At 38.6% G+C, this 23966-nt stretch overlaps 3 protein-coding genes across 3 annotated transcripts in view; 1 reads left to right on the top strand and 2 right to left on the bottom strand.

Annotated features, from left to right (window-relative positions):
- Positions 1-316, top strand: part of LOC115813060 (testican-2) — a 36024-nt gene extending 35708 nt beyond the window's left edge. The window contains exon 12 of the mRNA XM_030775651.1: positions 165-316. Coding sequence (XP_030631511.1) covers positions 165-316 — 152 coding nt within the window. The remainder of the gene's footprint in view (positions 1-164) is intronic.
- A 6500-nt stretch (positions 317-6816) lies between these two features.
- sar1aa (secretion associated, Ras related GTPase 1Aa) lies at positions 6817-8974 on the bottom strand. Its single transcript, XM_030775200.1, has 6 exons — positions 8917-8974; positions 8696-8815; positions 8509-8574; positions 8226-8329; positions 7833-7964; positions 6817-6968 (listed from the first exon to the last, which is right to left on the bottom strand). The coding sequence occupies exons 1-6, from the start codon at positions 8972-8974 to the stop codon at positions 6852-6854; spliced, it is 597 nt and encodes a 198-aa protein (XP_030631060.1). The 3' UTR covers positions 6817-6851.
- A 3379-nt stretch (positions 8975-12353) lies between these two features.
- Positions 12354-23293, bottom strand: ppa1a (inorganic pyrophosphatase 1a). The gene is made up of 11 exons (XM_030774573.1): positions 23233-23293; positions 22444-22508; positions 20342-20395; positions 17808-17927; positions 17210-17296; positions 16664-16790; positions 16426-16553; positions 14969-15054; positions 13253-13322; positions 12626-12665; positions 12354-12382 (listed from the first exon to the last, which is right to left on the bottom strand). The coding sequence occupies exons 1-11, from the start codon at positions 23291-23293 to the stop codon at positions 12354-12356; spliced, it is 867 nt and encodes a 288-aa protein (XP_030630433.1).
- Positions 23294-23966: the final 673 nt, after the last annotated feature.

The following is a 23966-nucleotide window of genomic DNA, read 5'->3' as shown; positions in this document are numbered from 1 at the left end:
GGTATGGTTCACAATGCTTTGTAAATACTTTTGATTCATTCAGCAACGTGGCTTCAGTGTAGGCCTCTGAGGTTTTGGTCATCATTAGGTGATACGAAGGTCAGTGTTGTTATGTTAAGTTTTAACTGTAAATCTAACATATGAGCTCTGCGTTTGTGTAACAGACGAGCTGATGGGATACTCTGGAGACTTTGGCAGTGGAGTGGGTTGGGAGGATGAGGAGGACAAAGAGACGGAGGAGAACACGGAGGAAACAGAGGAGGAGGAGGAAGAAGGAGAGCAGGGAGAGGGAGACGATGGAGGTTATATTTGGTAGATGCTCACACTTCAGCCGAGATGTCAGAGAAGTTTGGCTCGAGCTCTCTTTACAGCTTAACAATGGGGACAGAAAAAATAAACGAGATTTTGTGATTTTCGGGGGAGGGTGAGGTAGAAAACTTTGTCTCCACAGAAGGGTGGGTGGGGTGTGCGGAAAGGGGAAACAAGTCTTGTCTTAAATCAATGTAATGCTTTCATCTTTTACGTTTTGTGCGCAAGAGATTCTCTACAAACACTTTACTTAAAACCCACAGCTGTAATGCATTCTGACAGGTCATAAGCAGATGGTCTTGTGTTTATCAATGTCACATTGTATACGTTATCTAGATTCACTACGAGCAGATAACAAGGCATTGTTAGAGGTTTATGAAAAGTACTATTGTATCTTATGACAGTTATGTAATGCATTGCACACACAGGTTTGAAGTTGAGTGTTGCCTGTTCGTTTTATCGCTTACTGTATGCTGTCCGTGTAAGAACAGGAACCTTTGATTTGGATTTCTTTCTATTCCTGAGACACTGACACTCTGTATGTCGAGCACACTCAATCACAATCTGATGAAGTTTTTACACGGTGATACATATAGTACGAATAATTAGATACAGTTAGAGCAGCCTGCTCCTAACTGGTAACCCTGTACATTACTTCACAAACACACCTAGCAATCTGATACTTTCAGCCCAGTACACAACTCTCACAGCATATCCTACAGTGCTACCTCTAGTATAGCTTACAAAAGAAGCAAAAAGAGTATGAATAGCTTACCATAATTCATATGTTTTAGGTTCCTTATAGGGTTTTTTTATGTGTTGTATTGGAGACACGTTGGTGTACAGTTTATATCTCATGATGCTTTTGTGCATGAGGCTGTAGCCGCTCAGTGGTGCAAACGGTGTAGAGGAATTGACATTCCCTCACGCTTTAGTATGGAGCGTTCTGAAATGCTTATTTTAGAGCTGAGAAGAAAATGGTTTGTAGTTTCCCACTGACATACTGTTTTGTTTTTTTTGTTTGTTTGGTTTTTTTTGGGGGGGGGGGGGGGGGTTGTTTCTTTTTGGTTGTTGTGTTGTTGTTTTTTTTTGTTGTTGTTGTTTTTACCAGCCTACACAATCTTGCTTTCAAGTGAATGTAGGTGCATGTCCAGATAAGAACTTATGAAATGATTGACATGTCAGCACTAAATATTCTACTGAGTTTATGATCTACACAACAATTTTTCCTTTTTTTCCCCAATTGTTTTTTTTTTTTTTTTACCCAGTAAAGTTACCCAGAAAAAGAATGTGCCACTTACCCTTTTCTTCTTCTTGTGTTATTGAATGTGTAATTCTGTTTAAGAGCAAATGTGTGTATGTTTCTTCAGTTTCTGTGTGTATACTTGAAAAGCCTCTGTTTTTCTTCTTCTTCTTCTTTTTATTTCTCTGAGTGAAATACTGGGATTTGTTCATATTGTGACTGTCAGTGGAAAGATGTTCTACACATGGGCTGATTTTACTATTTGCATGTTAGTTACAAAGAATGTATTTTATCTATAGGCTGAGCACTTTACTATAGAAGAGGATGGGTACTATGAGTCCTGACTTTACTATAGAAGAGGATGGGTACTATGAGTCCTGACTTTACTATAGAAGAGGATGGGTACTATGAGTCCTGACTTTACTATAGAAGAGGATGGGTACTATGAGTCCTGACTTTACTATAGAAGAGGATGGGTACTATGAGTCCTGACTTTACTATAGAAGAGGATGGGTATTATGAGTCCTGACTTTACTATAGAAGAGGATGGGTACTATGAGTCCTGACTTTTTCCGTCCCATATGCTCTCACTGCAGAGACAGAGAGAGAGAAAAAAAACACAAAAAACAAAAAAACAAAGTATCTGTATTCTGAGAGTAAATATTTGTGAAGATGTGATGACCTATGTGATTATTTTTACTTTGAAAGAAACTGTAGCACGTTTGAAGCAAAATGTGTGAACTCCAGATATAAAATCTTATTGGATGTTTTAAAAAAAGGGGGGGTGTACCATCACACATTCTGTAAATATACTTCTATCTTTGTTCTACCATCAGACAAAAACATATGTTATCACTTTTAGAGAACCTATGAAAGAAATTTCATCAGTTTTTTTCTCGATAAAATGAAAAGATATCAGTGATGAGTCTAAAAATGATGAGCTGTCACCTCAAGACTGAGACAAAATGAAATACGGAGCAGGAGTTTGACTGTAAATTAATGTTCAGTTTAACTATATTTTAGATATATTCTAGGATCATTAGTTATAAAGCTAGTGTAGATATTCCTGTAGATCGCATCAACACAAAACTCTCTTTTCGTTTTACCTTACAGCGTGCTTGTCCTCGATAACTATTTTAGTAAATGTAAGGGAGCTAAATTTAAAATAACAAATTACTAATTGCATTTCAGAGGACATGACTAATATAAAGTAAATGTAGGTCCATTCTTAACTATTGAATTGGTGGGATTATGGGTATGTTTGGGGGTGATGAAAATGTGAAGCTTAATACAGACCAGATAATGAGTAACACCTGCATATAATGCATTATAATTATTATATAAAATTATCGCACAAGACACTGTAATGTAAAATGTTAATGCAGAATACTAACATAGTTAATGAAAAGAACAAAAAATCCTGAATACAGTGCAAATCTTGACAACTGACCTACGACCTGAACTGCTGAGGGGAGTGTTTGAGTGTGACTGTAACGAAGCCATGTTCTTCATTACCTTATCAGGACGTACCAACACACACACACACACACACACACACACACATGCCTATTAACCCCTGCTACACCAAATTGTGTTCATGCTGATTCATTCAGTAAAGTAGATTAATGTGCATGAATTTAAATTCAGTCAAGATATTGTGTTAGAGATTGGTTGAACATTAGCCAAATGTAAGTCTTAGATGTTAAGGATTGCATGCAATCCAAGAATGTATGTCCTGTCTGCAGTGGTCTGCAGACCCCACATCAAGGACCTTAAAAACAAGCTGGAGGAATTGGAGTGGGAAATGTGCAGTCAAGACATAAATGCATAAAATCCTGCAGTGATTTCACTTGGCAAAGAGGATTCAGCTGTTTCACACTATTGCAACTCTGAATTCAGCTTTTTAAAACTCTTGACACAAGCCAGTGTAAGTGCCCTGTGGTGTGTTGAACTGAAGGTGGGATAGTCTGCCAACAGAAAGAAAGAGAAAAAGAAGAGAAATCATTTTTGTGCTTTTGCAGAACACGGGTCAAGGGCCTGCTTACATCCAACCTCTGAGACGTGACAAAATTCACACAGGATGCCATCTGAACTGCTGTATTTACAGTGCTGCTTAATTAATCGTAAGAGATCCTAGTTTCCATTGTATTTGATATTTGATAATAAATTAGCACCGGAATCATTACTGTTGTTGTGGTTCTTTTCCAACACAAACTGAACCAAGTTAGAGAGATGAAACACACACCTTTCCTTAGTTTTTCTCTTTAAATGAATGTGTCCCTGCTTTACAAACACTGAATGCAGTCATGCAGATACCCCTATCATAATGTCTTATCCATTTCCACCAATGCCTGAAACAAAAACACAAATGGCTTCTTCTGAGACCCCTGTCACTAATGCTATGTCATCTGTCTACTTTCAGTGCAATTTCAGTACAATTATAAAGCAGCTAAATGGTCTCCAGCAGATCACACATGAAAATAAGATAAGAATCATTTCACTTTGGCTCAATAGAATGTACACAAACAGAGTAATCTGGCCCTATATTGTCACTTATACTATTTGATTTAGACAGTAAGTGGTCTAGGGGATTACTGTGGTCATAGCATGCTGTCATGTTGCTCTAACTCAGGGGTGGGCAAATCCGGTCCTGGAGGGCCATGGTCCTGCTGTTTTTCTTGTCAACCAACTAAATACAGTCTCTGATTGGCTGAAGAGCATGCACACCTGTTTTCAAAGTGAAAATCACCAGGTAGTTAAGAGGTGAAAACAAAAACCGGCAGGACACCGGCCCTCCAGGACTGGATTTGCCCACCCCTGCTCTAACTGCAGATGATTTACTGATAAGATAATAAATTATCAGCTGAAAAGATGCTTTTAAATAAACACAAAGATAATACCATGGTGGTTATTGTGTTAAGTCAGATGAAGTACAGACACGTGACCCTAGTGAGACTCAATCATTTGTGCTGAGCCTTTAGAAATATGTCAAGCTTGTCCCTCTTTTCACAGGAGCCTAAACACTGGTCAACAGCTGCCTCCCAGTGTTGTCTGAGGATATTGCACTTCCACACGGGCTTAAACATATACCTAGATCATGATGCTGAGAATATAAAAATGGTTGCCATGAAAACGAACTATAATTGTAAAATCCATTTCTTCAAACAACTCCTCAGGTAACAAAGGAGAAATTCTCCTGAAAGATTGCTTGACCACTGAGCAACACTCAACTGTTTCTCAAACTGTATGTTAGATGTTTTGTGTATACATATATATATTTTTTTGGTATGAATTTTTCATAAATACATTTTAGCATTACATACATACAAACAAACACACTCTCTCTCTCTCTCGCTCTCTCTCTCACACACACACACACACACACACACACACACACACACACAGGGAGCGACAAAGAAAGTCACACAATACACACCATTCAAAGTATCTGTATGTTTTTTTTATACAGTCAGTAATTGTGGATATTTCTGTTGAATTAGTTCAACACAATGAACCGTAAAAAGACATTTAGAGTCCATTGTACAATATTTACAATTACACAAGAGTGGTAATAAGTCCTTCATAATTTAAACACTGACAAACAAATGACAAACATCTGTAAACTGATTCAGTACTGCAGGTATTCTCATATCATTACTGCACAAACAGTTGTTTTTTTTGTTTTTTTTTTCTGATAGTCATTGAACACTCGCTTTGCTATCAGCACTGAACTGAGCAATTAAAAGAAACTTCCAGACAATATAAACATTATCTACAGTAGCACAGTCACTGTACAAAGGAGTATACTTTAGCTATACAACATCAATAACTTTCTTTGACTGAAATGAAAGTTTGTCACCATTTGCCACTTTCTCACATTTATCAGCAATTACTATTCTATGACAAACTAGCCGAAACCTTTTTATGGTTACATTTAACAATATAGGATTTGTGTTTATTTTATGCGTGTACGGCTATACTCATTACCAGCTAATCTAAAACATAAAGACTGATATTTTCTATTCAGTGTTAGCCAAACACAGGCTTCTTTCCAAGGCTATATTCAAATTCCTGAAATCTTTTTAAAATAAAAAAAGAATGTGACACTGAATAAACATGTGCTTGATTATTAAGTTCTTTCTTTAAATGGTGGACTGACTGTATTTGCTCATATTTCCATCCATCTAACTCACCCTTGAAAAAATGATCTAACACAATGGAAAACACAAATTACACTGTAACCATTTAACATTTTTGTGCTGGTCCCTGCAAAGACACCCAGGAGGTGGAGGAGGATCAAGAGGTGGCCTTTGTTTGAATTTCCAAACCTTTTTTTCCACTCTTCATGTTTGGATATTAGAACACATAGCCTTTTGGCTACCATTCTGGTGTTCTAGCCTCTAAACTACCTGCTAAACAGTCTCAACTGTCAGGCGCGGTTAGGTTTTGGGGGTTTTTTATATTCAGTTAAACATTATACATCTTTTGTGCATTCAGGGACTGGCATGGACATTAACTTTTCAATTTACAATCAGTTGGATCCATAGAGGTTTTTTATATTTCATTTCTGGCTCTCACAAGATTTAAAGTGCAAAGCAGTTTATCAAATGTGAAATGGCAGTTGTGTGAACTTCTAGTTTTGTTAATCAGCTAATAAAATTTGTGAAGAGGAATGGATCTCACCCAAGTCATTTGGAATAATCTCCAAATGCAATAACAGTTCTTTACAGTTCATACATCACAACGGCAATTCACAACAGCTCCATTTAAAGTCTGAACCATTCTGTGTACCAAATCAAAGAGATATTTTGCTTCATAGCATTTCTAATGCTCAGGTTTCAGGTAAATCTTATTGTCAAACATATATGTTCAAATTCGTTATTAGCATGCCAGAGAGACTTGATGACCTAAAAAAAAAAGACTAATAAATAAATAAATTAATAAATAATAAGTAAGTTCACATTGCTGTTAATGTTTGTGATTCTCACCTTCACTGCTTATTGCTAAGACAAAACGTGGGCAAGGACAGCAGTCACCACATCAGTGGATGATAATGGGAAAACTTTGCCAGAGAACATATGGTCAGTGAGGGTGACCTACTGAAAACACTATGGTCAGTGAGGGTGACCTACTGAAATCACTATGGTAAGTGAGGGTGACCTACTGAAATCACTATGGTGCTCTCAATGAAGAGACAGGATTAGGAGGGGCTTCATCTAGCTCTTCTATCCCTGAACATGACTGTGGATATATGAGAAAAAGAGTCCTTTCAAACAAAACGCACCCATCTCGGTGCATATCAGTCAATGTACTGTGAGAGCCAGCGGAACCCTTCTCCATAACCTTGTTTCTTCAGGACGCTGCACATGAACACCTCCAAAGGTCGGACGTTCAGTTCCTTCAAGGACACGTTGCCCTGGAGACAGAAGAGGACAGACTTTGTGTGTCACCATCACACAAGCAGGAGACAGGAGCCAAAGTAAGACTCCCCCTTTTTTCTCCTCACCCCAAGTGAAATCAATTAGACTGTATTACAACCACTTCCCCTGGACTTCAACCCATTGCCACACTGTGATGAAACCAAAGACCATGGAATATAATCTGGAAAGACTATAAAATCACAACCTCTTTTCTAAAAGGAAATGATTATCAGGAAGACTAATCCCTCCTGGAAATGTCCTGCACTGTGTCCTTGAACAACAACATGTCACTTTGTACTCCACACTTAGATAATCACCAGACACAGTAAAATAAATATGTGGAGGATTTTGATGACTGGATCCTATCCTAACTCTATTCAGTGCTGACCTTTTGACCTTACTCTTCTAATTATCAAGAGAAAGGGGACTTTTGGTGAAGTTCCTTTACGGTTTTCACGTCGAATTTGTCTAGTATCACTTCAGTACTCTCAACCCTGTTTGAGATTCAGTAACACAAGGCTTAAGTTACTCAAATACTTATTTTACCCCTGGTCTGTCTATTGCATTAAACTCTGACCACATGTCTCCTTGAACAATAATTATTACAAGTGTTTGTCTTGGAAAGATGCAAGATTTCATGCTGTGCACTAAAAAAAAGAAACAATTATATACAATAATTGACACTTGGTTGCATCACCTGAAAAAAAAATCTTTTTTTTTAATTTATTTCTCCACTGTTTGTCTACACTTCATTTCAAAATAGCACAGTAATCACTTACATCCAGAACTCTGTCTAAATAATGAAATGATAAAAGTTCTCTGACTGCTTTTACAGCTTATGTTGGCAGACATAGACTGACCTTTCCAGTTGTCTGTCCATCCAGAGCAAAGGCCTCTCGCAGTCTTCCCTCACTGATAGCCTCTGGACGGTCGATCTTATTGCCCAAGACCAGGACTGGCACATTGGAGATAGTCTCATCAGTCAGCAAAGCCTTGGAGCCGGAGGAAGAGAAACGGATTAGCCTGAGGTTTTCATAGTTTGGGTTGTTGGAAAAAGGTTAACCAATACGTGGTTCTCTCCGTGTATTTCCGACATCAAAACACTGAATCAAAAACATACCACAATCCACTAAAAGGTGGTTTAAACTGTAATGTGAGGACGTGCCAGCTGTTATTTAATGTTGGTTTTCAGAGGGGTTTTTTTTGTTAGTGTTTGGTGTTTACAAGGAGAGTCCAAAAACTGCAGGTCTTACATCAAGTTCAACCTTCGACTCAGCGAGGCGTTCATAATCGGCACAGTCTACCAGAAAAACGACTCCGTTGACCGCAGGGAGGTAGTTTTTCCACACTCTCCTTGCTGTAAAAGAGGAACGACACCAAGGGCTTTAATTGTGAGGTGCTGCTGGCAGAAAACAGATTCAACCTGAGGAGGTTTTTTTTTTCTTAGCAGCTGTATAGTTAACAGCTACCTGAACTATAAGTCAGCCCTAGATTTACACAACTTACACCAAATTTACACAAAATGTTCGCTCTGACCTTGGACATGACCTCCAAGATCGAATGTGGTGAACGTCATTCCAGCTATTGTTAGCTCCTCTGATGCTGGAAAAGCAAAACACACACACACACACACACATTTAAAAGATAATTTGGGGAAACGCACGAAAATGACAGATATCTAAGACATTGATCGTTGATTATTAAGTTGGACTTGGCTCCTTACTTGGGTGCAATGTTGGCACATGCTGCCCAAGTCTGTCATCTTTCAGCATGTGAAGCAATGTTGTTTTTCCTGCATTGTCCAATCCAAGGAAAACCAGCTTCCCAGATTTTCTGTATAAACCTTTTTACAAGAATATATAACTGTCAACATGACTGAAAAGCCTAGTATCAATGAAACAGATGTAAAACACTTGTAGAGAAATATCTGAAATATGAGCTTACCTAAAAATTGAAGCACACCGCTAAACCCTTTGTAAATCCAGTCAAATATAAATGACATTGCGGTTGTGTTCCCCTGGATGAATAATTTAGGAAAATACATGACATACAGAAATATATGCATTCCCTTTCTCTGAGTATCTCAGAAGTTGTAAGTAAGCAGATATAAAAAAAAACCTGCAGGTGCTAGGCACGTAGTTTAGTTCCTGTGGTATCAACAATGTTTGATGCCCTCGCGAAGACATCGAATATAATTCTAAGATTGTTATACAATGTGTTTACCGTTATTAACGACCTAGCGCAGAACCTTTCTAGAGAACTGGGCATTAAGGAGTTGTCGGTGTAACTAACGCTGTCAAACGTTAACTAGCTGTCTCTTTGAGGCAGGCAAACAAACTAATTAGATCATACTCATTACCAGCGTAATCTCACTAAGCTAAACTAGATTAGTTAGGTTAACGTTAGCTCTGCTATCGGCAAACGACATCCTTGGATACTACATAGTATATACAGAATTGGCATTAGCTAACCTTGATTCACTGCCTCCAGTTCAGGTGGCAACAGACAGACAGCTTTCATTGTTGGAAAAGTGATGAATCGCATACCAGTCCGTTGTGTTAGCAAAGCAGCTAGTTTTGCTTTCTAGTAAGTGGGCATGAGTGGATGGTTGGGTTCTTGAGGACTGCTAGAATTTAACCGGCTAACATGCCTACTAGCTTGAAAGCTAATATATGATAAATTGTTTGTTTTAAACCGATAACGACTGGTTCTGTTAACCGAGCTAATCTCAGGCCTCAGTGTAACCCTAACTAGCGCCCTTGTTACTCAACCTCGGTCGTCATGTCAGCATCCAAAGTAGATATTCGCTTACCTTTTTCAGGCCACAACAGCCGCACCACCGAGTGTCTCAAACTCTGCAGGTAAATGTTAGGCTAGCTACCTAGCAATTCTTAGCTAACAGTAAAGGAAACATCCAGAATGCTAGTAGCTTTTTAGCACCGAGGATTTTAGACAGCAACAGCGTTGGAGGAACACCGCGTCTGTGGTAACCGTGAAACCCTTCTTCTCTACCATGATGTCAAGTTATGCTGGTGACATATCGCCACCTATTGTGGTGGAGCCAGTGAAACTTGAAAAAGAAAAACATTTAAAACGACGAAAAAGAATATTTTTACACATATGTCAAGATAAGAGCTTGCGTTATTATTGTTCAATTTTAATCCATAGTATTTTACCAGACCCGGACGTAAAATTAAAGTACGTAAGGTAAGGTAATTTCCTGGTTCTTTTATCTACAGCTAAGATGTGGAATAGCCACTAGATGGCCACAAAGATATTTGTGTCAAACTGTTACAGCGCGTGCAGTTTGAGAAACTGGGATTGGCGCATAGCTGCAGCAGCTATTTTCAGTGACATGCGCATGAATCCATTCAGAATTAGGCATCAGAAGTCGGAGATATCTGAACGTCTTTCAACGTTTTACATGACCAGGACTGCTTTCGTAATCCAAACTGTGCCAGATATATTACAAAATATTCGTATCAGTAAAGTTTCAAAATCATTTTTGCTATGGCACTTATCTGTAAAAAGTACTGAAGTAGCGTCTCAATGGGATGCCTTTTCACTGATAAAATTCAAACGGCGTTCTATTCCTCACCACACGATGAAACACAACAGTTAGAGGAAATTCAAACAACCTAATTGATTCACAGTATGTATGATGTTACAGCTTGGGGTAGGCAATAAGAACACATGCAACGACATCACATTGACTCGTCTAATGTGTAATGTAACCTGTGAACTGTAAATGCTGTTTTATGTGAAAATGGTTAATACTAAGGGAAAGTACAATCAACACAGTGTACTAAGAAAGTTACATGGGAAAGAGGTTAGCTGAAATGTGCACTTGCATCAGCCCTCCCCAGGATGGAGTACAATACTCTAAAAATATTTGTGTCCATAACGTTCATTACGTACAGCCTGCAAGCAGGTGATCGTAGAAATATTTTTAATTGCCCATAAATAAATGCCACAGACTCATACCACGTACTTTGTCTTTCGTTTCCAGAGGCATAACACACCAACTATGCCGTTTACCTGGTTCACTACAGCATCTTTCCAAATAATTCAGTGGCTCCCTTAATTAAATACGCAGTCTTGGTACCTGGCTACTATTTGAAGGAAGAGAAGATATACCTTAAAACCAGTGCTTTCCACGTACTAAGACCTCTCAAAAAATTGAACGACATACATCTCCAGGTGATTTAGGCGCTGTGATTGACACCAACTTTGTAGCACTTCTTGCCCTTAATATGTCCCAGTGCTGATAAAGTTTGATCGAGTGTCTTGAGCATAAATTCTCTCCACAGCTGCTCCATCTCGTCCATATCCCGTGCGCGAACCTCCATTAACTTATAATGCGAATAATTTTCTTGTGAAAGTTTAATTGGGTCTCCAGCGAGTTTACAATTGCTGAGTTTTTTTTCTCTCCTGAAAACAGCAGAGGCACATAGGCATTCAGAGTAGGTAGGCTCAGAATCCCATGGCTTTACTACCAAAGCTTGGACACGGTCATAATTGTAACTTACTTGAGAGTCGTAAATAAATAACTCATTAAAATTTTATATCTATATATATCTATCTATCTATCTATCTATCTATCTATATATATATATATATATATATATATATATATAAAATATTAAAATATTAATATTTTTATATTTTATTAAATGTCTGCAGGGCCCCAGTTTGGCCTCACTTAAACGCTTCATTTTCCTTTTCCTTATTCAAGTCACTGTCAGCATGCTCTTGAACAAAGTACTCAGCTCCAGGTGACTCCATAGGTGCTTGCAGTCTGTTCCTCCTTCACACAACCTCCTCAGAATATATAATGTTTATTGCCATGTTTGGACAAAAGAATAAACTTAATTAATGTAAAAAAAAAAAAGAACGTATGTGAACCAACTGACCTAACGTAATGTTTAGAGAGAGAGGGAGAGAGAGAGAGATGAAGAGACCACAAGTATTTTATTTCACACCATAAGTATTGTATTTCAGTATTTAATTGTACTTTATGTTCAGTGCAAAGATACTGATATTTATGATGAATGATTAATGCAGAATATTCCTGAGATAACAACTCTCCTCTGCAGTGGTTTAGGGAGGTTAGAGAGGTTTGATTGTTTTTCACTGCGACTGTGCCAGCTTTTATTAGATTCAGTGCTTGTTAAAAGGAGCTGTAGTACATTTAATGGTCACTACAGACAAAACACCCTTGATAATCCAGGAAAAAGTGAAATGGTGTAGACGTGAAGAAACAAGATAATTTTAGATTCTTAGATGAATATAACATTTGTACATTCTGTCTCATGTTCTAATACACTGGAAAACACACCAATTCTAATCTGGGTGCAGTACTGCCAGTTCTTGCTGGCTGACTACTTATTGTAGTAGTACCACTTGTCCGCTGAAAAAAAAAAAAAAGGAGAGAGAAAAAAAGTAAGTCTTAATGACAGGACGTAATTTGCTTTTACACAGATTTCATATTTTCTATCTTATTTATGTAGGCACATGGGAGTTTTGTCTGTGTTTAGGCTGAAATGAGGAACTTGTAATTGGGTCAAATCATTGTTTACAGAAAGCAGTACCATCTTCCTGAGCTTTTTCTGAAATTACTGTTAATGCTATTAAGAGTGCTAAATTTACACACCTGAGCTTGGGATAGGCTCTGCATCACCAGAAGCACTTGCCTGAAAAAGAGGTGGAAAAAGAGAGGGAGAGAGGGAGGGGGGAGAGAGAGAGAAGTAGAAAGACAGAACAAGGGAGAGAAAGAGAGGGATTATTTAATACTGTTTGTGAAACATCATTGACAGCGTCCTATGTTAATATAAATAAGGACGTTAATGAATGAAGCTTTCATTTACGATCACATTAATAATTAAAACTGTCTACATTTAGAGAGCAATCAGTCACAACTCAGGGACTCATTATCAAAGGAAAAAATAATAATGTCACATACTTTGTCCTGCAGACAAAATCAACTAATTATTTCATTTTCTGCATTCAGTCTCACATCACCTTTCAATATTCTATCAGGCAGACTTGTCTTTAACATTAGTAAACTAGATAAGACCGCTTTGTGACAATGCCTGTTGATGAAGACAGTAATCAAGACCGAACTGAATCAAATGCCTTCCTCGTTTGGCTGCCCACTGTTTATTAAACAGTAATCCCTTCATTTGGATGCTTGTACTCATCCTCCCATATGTACCCACAACTCACATATTTGATAAACTCTGGAGGTTGTAGATTTGAAGTCCAACAAAGAACAACTCACCGCATCAACAATAGCTTTGGCATCAGCCTCTGAGCAGCAGAAAGGACTGTCTGACACACAAGTATTCATGCTGTCGCAACAAATCAGAGAAAAAATGCTGAGCAAATATTACAAAAACATTCACAAAACGCTGTGGCGTGTTAGCAGTAACAAAACTAGGTGACCGTCTTGTGGTTTTCTGCCCTGAACTGAAGAAGAGTTTGAATGAATTCCGTTCAGATCTCTTCATCTGCATCGCAGAGAAGAGCACAAATATTTACCATCTGACATTCTCTATGATTCCAGTTTTATTCCCGTTCTGTTTAGCTGTAAAGTGAATGAATAGTTTCCACACTACTCACATAACAAGCCTGAGTTTAGCATTCAAGTCATCACCACATAGCAGTGAACAGCACCGCGCTTGACCTTTTCCATAACAGTCCAAATATTCTCTGGTTTCGTCACATACATCAACCAAGATATTCACAGCGATACAGACAAATCTGCGTAAAGTGTCCATGGACAAAAATGACAGAAGTCATTTATCACCAGACAGTTTTGACATTAGTACTGCCACCTGTGCTGATGACATATTGAAGAATCTGATGTTTTTCAGATTCAGATCAAAAGAATCCATCCTTTTCTGTTGCTATTCTGAGCTCGACATGTTTTTTTTTCCCCATCATGAATGTACTAAGAAAACGAGGATGTGACACTTATTTAGGAACAAACAGTATAATGACAAGGCCATAGTCACTCTCTCTGGAGAAAGGCTACCATATATTCATTTTCCATCATCAACGGTGCATCAGATGTCACATTAAAGTGCAACACCACGTTTTGCATTTGTTGCAGGAGTTGACGCGTTTTTGTAGCACTTTAGAGGAAGCTCAGCTTTTAAGTCAGAGCTGTTATGGGCCAATGCGTGCCAAACTGAGGCAGGGCGTTTTTGCAAAGGCCCTCTCTGCTGATTGACAGCTCCCACACACCGGGTTGGGAACATGGCTGATGGCATAAGGACAAGCTTTCTCTGACGCTGGCTTCTAAATGAAATGGTTGTGCTGGTGTTGGTCCGCCGATGCTTTGATCCAACGGCACGCAAAAGCATTTGTCCTCACGAGATCTCTCGTCACGCATGCAAACAGTGTGCGGCTTGGCTACTGTTGCAGCTGTGAATATCTCCACCACACACATTGTGATGGTGTAAACAGACCTTGGCACAAAGTCAAAAACATCTGTTATTGTGTCTCACATTAAAATCCTGGGCGACACAGTCATGGCCCAAAATCATTGTAAAAACGGTTTATATTCATTAAGAAACTCAAATTGGTTAATTTGTTTTCAGACAATGATGTGCAGTGGGAAAAGCGCCTCTGGCACCGTGCGTGTGTGTCTGTGTGTGTGTCCAACCCCAAGTACTAAATATTTAATTGTCACAGTCACTGATTTGCTGTTGGTTTAAAGCAGTTAAGAGCCCATGACGTTAGCAAATATCAGCAAAACTGTTTTAGACCAAAGCTTGACATCATAAAATATTTCAAAGGTCTCTCTCTCTGTCTCTCCCTCTCTTAACACACACACACACACACATATATATATATATGTATGTGTGTGTGTGTGTGTGTGTATGTATATATATAAATATATATATGGGTGATTCTATGTCAAATCAGATAGATAGATAGATAGATAGATAGATAGATAGATAGATAGATAGATAGATAGATAGAATCTCACCAGTTGAGCTCCCCAGCATTCGTCTTTTTGGAGATCAGCGCTTTCCAAAATCCATGGGTATCTTTCACCGTCTTAACGGCAAAGTCCTACAAATTGGGAAGCAAAGCAAAGTGAGTTTCATGTGGGCATTTTAAATCTCGTCTGTACTTTTCTTTGAAAAAGTTTCAGTGACAGAGGAAAGACAGTCTGACAGTAACAGTGAAAGGACAGTCTGACAGTGACAGTGAAAAGACAGTCTGACAGTGACAGAAAAGACAGTCTGACAGTGACAGTGAAAAGACAGTCTGACAGTGAAAAGAGTCTTTCAGTGACAGAGAAAAGACAGTCTGACAGTGACAGTGAAAAGACAGTCTGACAGTGACAGAGAAAAGACAGTCTGACAGTGACAGTGAAAAGACAGTCTGACAGTGACAGAGAAAAGACAGTCTGACAGTGACAGAGAAAAGACAGTCTGACAGTGAAAAGACAGTCTGACAGTGACAGAGAAAAGACAGTCTGACAGTGACAGTGAAAAGACAGTCTGACAGTGAAAAGACAGTCTGACAGTGACAGAGAAAAGACAGTCTGACAGTGACAGTGAAAAGACAGTCTGACAGTGAAAAGACAGTCTGACAGTGACAGATAAAAGACAGTCTGACAGTGACAGAGGAAAGACAGTCTGACAGTGAAAAGAGTCTTTCAGTGACAGTGAAAAGACAGTCTTTTAGTGACTTTTAATCAATATCAAACTGTAAATATTTTGCGGGTTCTGGAAGGACTTTAAAACACAGAGCTCAATATTATACTCTTATTTTTATGGATTTTTTCCCATGCTAATACAGAGGAGACATGCTGATATGATGCTCTATGGATTTTTTTTCGCTGACATTTGTCAGATGGAGCAGAATTTCAAATTAAAATGGAATTCAACAGAAACAAGTTACTCCATGAAATTCCATGAACAAAAAGAGGGAATAGTAAACATCAAAATTCCATTCAGTTCAAAGTCATCAGATAAAATGTATTTAATGTGTTATGACTGGATTGATTTAATAGTAATGTTTTATTTGGTTAAACTATTACTTTCAAGCGAAGAAGGTTTAAATTTCAGATTTTAGTCAGCCAAGTCACTTTCTGGAGACGGATCCCAAATATATTTGAACTTTACCCATCTAAATGTTTTATTCTCACAAAGTTTAAAATAGCCAGACTGGAACTCTGCTCAACTTCCTGCAATTCCACCTGAATTCCGTTATTTAAAAATCAGTTTATTCTAGACATTTTATTTCAAAACACAGTTCCGTACAGTGGGTAAAAATTGAGCTGATAACTTTTAGGTAAAATTATCCATGCTGTAACGACCACTAGATAACTGAAAGAGCAGTTTAATTATTTTGCTAAGCAGATACATTTTTTTTTTCTCTTTTGCCTCACCTGCACCTCTTAATCTGATTTCAGCAGGTTCAATAAATATTTACCCTGTTTTTGAATTCGCCATTGAATGCAAATTGATTTTCTGGTTTCCCATCTGGCACTTTGTACATTTTGAACCAGTCTAGTGTCGCCTCCAGGTACCCAGGCTTGAGTCTTCTCACATCATCGATATCTGCGTCGGTGAAAGGACAACACATGAGGCAGATAAGTCAGCCACAAATTGAGTTCAGATGAATTTGGATGAAGGTGAAAATTCTTCCATTAATTCTTCCTTTCGCTTACCATTAAAATCCTCTGCCTCGGGATCTTCTACATTTATAACAATGACTTTCCAATCTGTTTCACCCTCATCTATCAGCGCCAGTATACCCAGGACTTTCACTCTAATTACCTCGCCACGTGAGCAAACCTGCAAGTCAAGAGATTCCAAATGTTCTCAGTTGTTTTGGGAATACTTCAAACAGAATGAGAAACTACTTCATCTGCTGTAACTATTTTCACATTGTTAGTTTTACTCAAATGAAGTCCAAATGTCATTCCCCGTCATCACATTTAAGGTGACTGCGGAGTGACAATTGTCAGCCCTGTTCTATGTCTGTTTGTACTCTCGCAAAATCACATCAAGATGACAGCCGCAAAATAATACATTAATCACAGAGGTGGGAGATGGAGACGCATAGCTGTTTATGAATGACAAATGACGACTTCAAAGCAAAGTAAACAAAGAGACTAAAAACAAAATAATGAAGCTTGTTATGTCCAAGAAAAAGCCTCATTTTTGATCAAGGAGAAGCTAGAATTAGTGTCATAGCAGTAGGGTTTTAATACCTTGTTGCCAATATCACAAATATCGATGGGATCATTGTCGCCACAGCAGCCTGTGGCCTCATCTCTGTGGCCAGGGTCTTCCCATGTCTGAGAAAGGAACAGAAAACCAATGGATTCCAACTCAACAATTTCATTCGTGGTAAAGAATTGGCCAGGAAAAACAAACAAACAAACAAAAGAATAAACAAACGCTAAATGTCTCTGAGTAGTCTATGCTGGGCTAAAGTTTCTAATGAAACATGACCTAAATATTTCACACCTTATCACGTAAGGTAATACATGAAAGTGATTCTACCCTTTCATTTACTCATACACACACACACACACACACACACACACACACAAACCTGAACAGGCCAATCCATTGAAAAATTCATTACAACCCTCACTGATTCGCTGCATAGCCTTTCTCCATTGACCTAACCTTCTGCCCAAAATGAACCCAGTCGAAACGACTACACAGCAGTTTGCCTTAATTCTTTTTCTTTTTTTTTCTTTTGTACAGTGCATGAATTGTTTGATCATGTGAAACATAAGAGCACTCTCTCTCTCTCTCCCTCTCTCTCCAGAGACAGTGCAGAGCTGCTGACTGACTTGCCTGGGGGATGGCCCCATAGTTCCAGATATAGCCTTTGTGTGGGAACACGTTGCACACGTAACGCAGGGCACCCTTTTTCACATCCTGCCTCAGTGGGTTCAGAGGATCCTTGGTTGCAATCTGTGAAAAAGATATGGAGATTGTTACACACTTGGGGGAAGGGGGGAGGGGTTTCAGATATCATACAGATGGCTGTTATAGAGTGTCTATGAAAGGCAGCTGTGATGCTATTGGGAGAGAAGTGTCTAAAAAACCTACACAATCTAAAAGCTAAAATATCTGAACTGTTTAGGAAAGAGCTCAGTGTGTCCTGCTGAAATTAATAAGGCTCCTGGTACTGTAGTGAAAAGATCTGTTTCATCACCTGGTTATTTACTGTTTTACCACACAATGATGAAAGAGAGCAGCAGTTACCTCATAATGGCTAAACCATCAGTTAAAAAAATGAATGAATGAATGAATGAATCTGAGATGATTGAATCTGATTGAAATGAGGTGTGTACACCGGGACACGGTTGTTATGAGATCACTAAAATGTTTGGTTGGACAAAAGCTCTTACATAAAGTAAACTCAAACTGAATGTAGACAGAGTGGATGAGAGGCCAAATCATCCCTCTTCAAAGTAAGGACATTTAACACAAACTTCTGCTTTTAAACGACTAGAGCAAAGTGACACTGTGTTTGAAAAGAAATGTGAGTTGGTTTCTCAAGTGGAGTAATTTTCCTTTATTTTTTAAATGATTTTTCTTTTTTAAATATTTTTTGTGAACCACGTCTTTCTCCAGACCACATCATGTTATAAAATTGTATTCTTACAAGTGTTTTATGGTCTTATTTTCACTAGCAATCAGATTAGACACACCATTATTTTTGAGATTTCCAAAAACATTTCTGTTCCTAGTAGCTTATGAGTAATGGACAAAATAAAGGAAATACTGGACTAAAAGTGAGATATCATAAACTAAGAGCAGGCATTTCAACATAAATGTGGTCTCTGAATTTGTTAAATAACGAACATCCCATTATGCACAGAGTAATGAACAAAAATCCTAGAGGATGAGGTTTTGGGAACTTTGAAAGCGCTTCTTTCAATGAAGTAGATGGAGAACAATAGCTGGAAGTCTGAGAGACATCATGAGCTAGAATCAGCTGTGGTCAACAGTGCATGCTCTTTAACCGCAACGGCTGTGCTTGTGGTCTGAGATGCAAAGCAAGACAGATGAGCAGCTTTGAATCACTCGACTAAAAATAATTGTTTGTGAGTCGGGCGACAGCAAATGTCATTTCAGGGTGTTAGAAGGCAGTTTCATCAAGAACCATCCAAAACCTTGAGAAAGCAGAAAGAGGGATGCTCTGGTCAGGGCCTGATTCTACAATGGTCGAGTTCCACTCATCATGTCATCATGTCAACTCAACTCATCAAGTCAACTCATCACATCAACTCAACTCAACTCATCACGTCAACTCACGTCATTGGGTAAACTCAAATAAATACGAAGCCATTCTTAGTGACTCGTCTCCTCCTACAGTGAAACCTTTCTCTTCTGATGGCAATGGTTTCTTCTGGAATGACAATGACTCTATTCAAAGGACACAATGGATTACCGAGTGATTTGAAGAGTCTGACAGAGACGTGCACAACATGGCCCTTCCCATTTGCCAGATCATAACCAAAAAAAAACATCAAACAGCAAAATGACAGAATTTCTTGTGAAAGAACAATTCCTCTGACATTTGTAGGATCCTGTCCTGGAGGGTGGGGGTGCCCCATGTTGTCTTTATTTTGGATGTTAGTGGTGCAATAGGCACAAATACAGAGTGAAAAAGCCCACAGCCTTCCAGCCTCTCAGTAGATTCTCTACAATCCACTCACAATAAGAGCTTTACTTAACCAATCAATAGACACTGTGAAATGGATGAAATTTCAGGTAGATGATGTATCGACCAGAGGGGTCTGACACCTCATCTCAGACATATCCAGAGACCCACTTAACTAGCATGGCAAATGTTTTCCATATTTATTATTCTAACGTCTATAAATATTTCATAAACGTAAAAATCTGTGAGACGTGGAAAGCATCTGGATGAGCTGCATGTTAGTATTTTTTATGAACAGAAAGTTAGTGCTGAAGTTAAAGCTCTGTATGTTGATCTATCCTTCAGGCAAACAGAGGTTTGGGATCCTAACCACTGTAGATGAGCACTTAATGGTAGGATTAAATGAGGGATGGTTTTAGAGATCTTAGACTTTCATAATAAGTGATGATCTTAGAGATAGTTTAATGATGGCACAGCCTAATATTTGGCTGAGATTAGGGATGTGACAGGAAATAAATTAATGATGATAGACAGGTTAAAGTTAGGATTAGACTATATTAGGGATAAGAGATTAATCAATGTTAGAATTAGATTTGGGATGATAGTAAAAGATGGGGTCATGTTAAAATAAGATTTAGGATGAGTGTACATTGGGTTTTAGCTGATCTAGCAAAGCAGAAACATGTGTTTCTAAAAACATGAAAATGAGTCTTACCTCCATTTTTGCATTTGTCCATCTTGGAACCTCCACTACAGCATGAAAGATGTTCTGATGAAAGGAAGATTAGCACTGCTGAGAAAATAAGTTATGTTATGCATATAATATATATTTATTACACGGCTTTGTTGAATACTCAATTCTGATTGGTCAAGTACAGCATTCTATGGTCTGTTATTTCTGAATAACAGACCGTTGCTATGGAACTATTTTTTTTTTAGCAAAGCAATAAAATAATTTTTAAATCAATAAAATCATTTTTAAATCAATAGTTTGTGTCAAATAATTTATTTCTTTGGTAAGTAGCCGTGTAATAAGCAGCATAATGTACAGCGAAATGGTCATTTTTGCGAAATAAACCGGTTGGCTGCACATTATCCCTTACATATACTGGGGTGTGTCCATGTGTGTGTGTGTGTAATTAGACCATCAAACACTGGATAGTAAACTTGAGTTCAAAATTATGAAAAGGGAAATGTAGTTGTACAAGCTAATAGGAATCTAGTTGTTTGTGTGTGCCTGTGCGTGCGTGCGTCTGCCTGCAGGTCCATGTGAGGCAATTTAAGGCACATCAAAGCCATGAGCCATAGAACATGAGAGGTTAAATTTTTCACTTGGCATAATTACACAGACAGGACAGTAAAGATGACTTAGTGGTGAGTCATAACTGTGCTCAGTTACATTGTACTGTGCAGTGTGTCTGGCATATAATTCACCTGTATCTACAGTGAGTCTTCCTGACACTGCCACAGTATTCACCATAACACAGTATCAAATATGTCTCTCTACAGAGTGGCTGCCACTCCAAAATGCAGACAATCAGGAGGCAGTCCCATATTGTCTTTTATGTGAAAATTCCTGTCAACTAGGGATCGACAGTTATATAGGATGGTCAAGTGAACTGTATGACAATTGGTTTTATGTAGTGGTACCACCTAAAATCAAATCTTTTAAAGTTCTAAATCTTAAAATGAAACAGAACGAACCAGCAACAACAAACAAAGGGACTCTTAACATTATCAGCCACATAAAGGCCATTCCTACTGACCAATCATCTTTCGAGCACATAAGCACGCTCTGCCTCTATCTTTTTGAGTCAGTCATTTCAGCAACCTACCTGTTCCCTTAGTCTTCCTCTCCTCTATTTCCCCACCCAGTCTACAGACGTACCCCATCTCTTAGTCTTCCTCTCCTATAATTCTTCACTTATTCTGACCTCAGAAAAATGCCTTCAGCATGTGCATGATGTGTGGATGGGGGAGTCCCACGTGACTAAGCACAAGCAGAGACTCTGACTTAGACTACTAACTGCACCGTGTAGCATGGGGTTTTGTCAGGACACACTGAGCTGAGCAACTGCAGCAAATGCAAACATTAAAACAACAGCCCATAACTGAGACTGTCTCAGTGCTATTCTCATTATAAAACGCTGCTTGAATGTAAGTGAATCAAAATTGAAATAATGCAGGGAACAGTTTCGTTGAATAAATTGGCCTGCACAGATGAACTGTTTAACTTTAGAGTTCTCTCTCTCTCTCTGCATATCTGTTAGAAACCTATAGACTTTTATATTAGGTTTGAGAACACGTATAATAATAACTAATGCTGCATACTTATGAATAGTGTAATTGCTATGCATGAAATCTAAATCTAAATATTTTCAATTGTATTACCCTAGAACAAGGTCTTATATCACTAGTAATCACACACATTATCCATATGAAAGTAGGTTGTGGCCATTTGAAAACACATTTAACAAATGTGTCTTTCTACAAACTACATTCAAACTACAGCACAAACCATTCTAGAAGTACAAACTGTTCTAATCTAGCATGTGCATCTCTCAGGTTATGCTAGGTGACTGTTTCCTGTCGACAGCCTTTGAGACTGATCTTGAACAAGTAGTCATGAATGAATTTAATTAATTTCACTGAATGCATGGAACAAATAGACATTTTAATACAAGCTGAATCACATTCATGCATAATGATTAAGATCCATCAATCACATCCCACACCTACAAGGACAGAAAAAAAGGTGACACCCATCCCCCCCCCAAAAAAAAAAAAACTCAAGGAAACAAGGAAAAGAAAACATACCTGCGCTTCATCCGCAAAGATTGGTATGTCGTGGAATGGTGAAATGTACTTGCCCTCTGAGTTTTCTTGAGAAATAGAACATTGTTATGTAGTGAGCATTTAAGATTGACAGATGGAGAGAGAGAGAGAGATCGTGAACACAGATCTGCATATTTGTATAATGATCATTTGATGAGAATTCGTCAGGGATTCGACAGAATTGCTCTAGTGAGCCGTTTTCTCGAACCCGAGACTCTGAACAATTACGCAGTGACCTCGTGTCGTGATTGGAGAGCTAAACCGGCGAACGCTTGGTATTAAAAATAGCATATATTGTACTCGAGACCTCTCAGATCCAGGGAAAGTGGACCCTCATTCTCTCACCAAGCACCTCTAAAAAGATTTGTCATTCTGTCATCAACCGACACACCCATTTTAAATGCTAATGGCAGTTGGTAGACAGGTCAAGCACTCACAGTGAGAGGACAGAGTAATGTAGTGCACGGTGCTCAGAAGCATCACTCTCAACCGTTTGACGAGCTATTTGACTGATACGCTTTCAAAAGCAGTCAGCAAAGGACAACAACTGCGGGACAAATTCAAGAGAATTCGAGGCTAAAAGCAGAAACAGTATACGACTGAGAGTAACCTCTTCATGATTAATCGATATTTCAAGTCGTTTTAACATATAACCTATAATTATCCTCACCCTTGAACGAATATATTTCAGTAAATTATATAAGGTTACTCCAGTATGTTGTGCAGTGTAAAGTAAGTCATGTATTGCTTTTTTAAATGAGCACCACTCACTGAAGTACACTCTGTAGTCCTGTGTGTTGGGCTTCCCTCGCTCCTCCACGCTGAAACTCATATCGGTTGAGGACTGTTATTCTTTGCGCTCTACACCGATTTACACGACTAAATACCCTCTTTGACTTTCAGTAATAACCACGCCGAGCTGTTTGTGTGATCGAGGTTCGCACACCACTGTAGCCAATGGCCACTAGCATCCATTTGTCTTCATCCAATCACAGGTGTTTGTGATGGGACAAATGCGTTGGTCCTCAAAGATCGTTTTAAGTGCCTTCGACACCATCTCAAAGACAGTCCCTGTTTATCTGACCTTCACGGTCATCATGGTTCGTTCCCGTCAATCAAATAAAGAACTTTAATACGGAATATAAGTATAACTTAATATTCTTGTCATAAATCGTGACATTTTTCCTCTGTAAGTAAGAGAATAACTGAAGAGACGTCTGAATGACAATGATATGTAGGTGCTGACAGCACGTGTTGAACTGGTAACCTTTTCTTTGTCCTCGCTCTACTCTAGGACATGCAATGAAACACGTCTTGGATTAATCTGCTGCGGTTCTCGCTGCCGGAAAGTTAGGGCGTTTTTAAAAAGTTGAGCTCTGACAGCAGTTTCCGTGGAATCTAACCCTCCCAGGAGCAATAGAAAAAAAGCTGAAGTGGCACCTCAGCGCGTCTCGTCAGTTTAAATACTGGCTCAGCCGTCTCTGCCGAATTTTCGCCCTTAGGCA

The sequence above is a fragment of the Chanos chanos genome, chromosome 5 (assembly GCF_902362185.1).
Source record: "Chanos chanos chromosome 5, fChaCha1.1, whole genome shotgun sequence".
In the NCBI taxonomy this organism is placed as follows: Eukaryota; Metazoa; Chordata; class Actinopteri; order Gonorynchiformes; family Chanidae; genus Chanos; species Chanos chanos.
Note: the sequence above shows the minus strand (reverse complement) of the source record. Positions and strands in the feature narration are given on the sequence as shown.

What these genes read in the sequence shown, in the direction of transcription:
- sar1aa (XM_030775200.1), bottom strand. Translation starts at nt 8,974, where the DNA reads ATGTCATTTATATTTGACTGGATTTACAAAGGGTTTAGCGGTGTGCTT. An exon ending in TGTGCCAACATTGCACCCAA is followed by an intron (nt 8,575 to 8,695) that starts GTAAGGAGCCAA and finishes TTGCTTTTCCAG; the next exon opens with CATCAGAGGAGCTAACAATA. An exon ending in ATGGACAGACAACTGGAAAG is followed by an intron (nt 6,969 to 7,832) that starts GTCAGTCTATGT and finishes TTCTGTCTCCAG; the next exon opens with GGCAACGTGTCCTTGAAGGA.
- ppa1a (XM_030774573.1), bottom strand. Translation starts at nt 23,293, where the DNA reads ATGAGTTTCAGCGTGGAGGAGCGAGGGAAGCCCAACACACAGGACTAC. An exon ending in TCTTTGCGGATGAAGCGCAG is followed by an intron (nt 20,396 to 22,443) that starts GTATGTTTTCTT and finishes TCCTTTCATCAG; the next exon opens with AACATCTTTCATGCTGTAGT. An exon ending in AGAGCCTATCCCAAGCTCAG is followed by an intron (nt 12,383 to 12,625) that starts GTGTGTAAATTT and finishes TTTTTTTTTCAG; the next exon opens with CGGACAAGTGGTACTACTAC.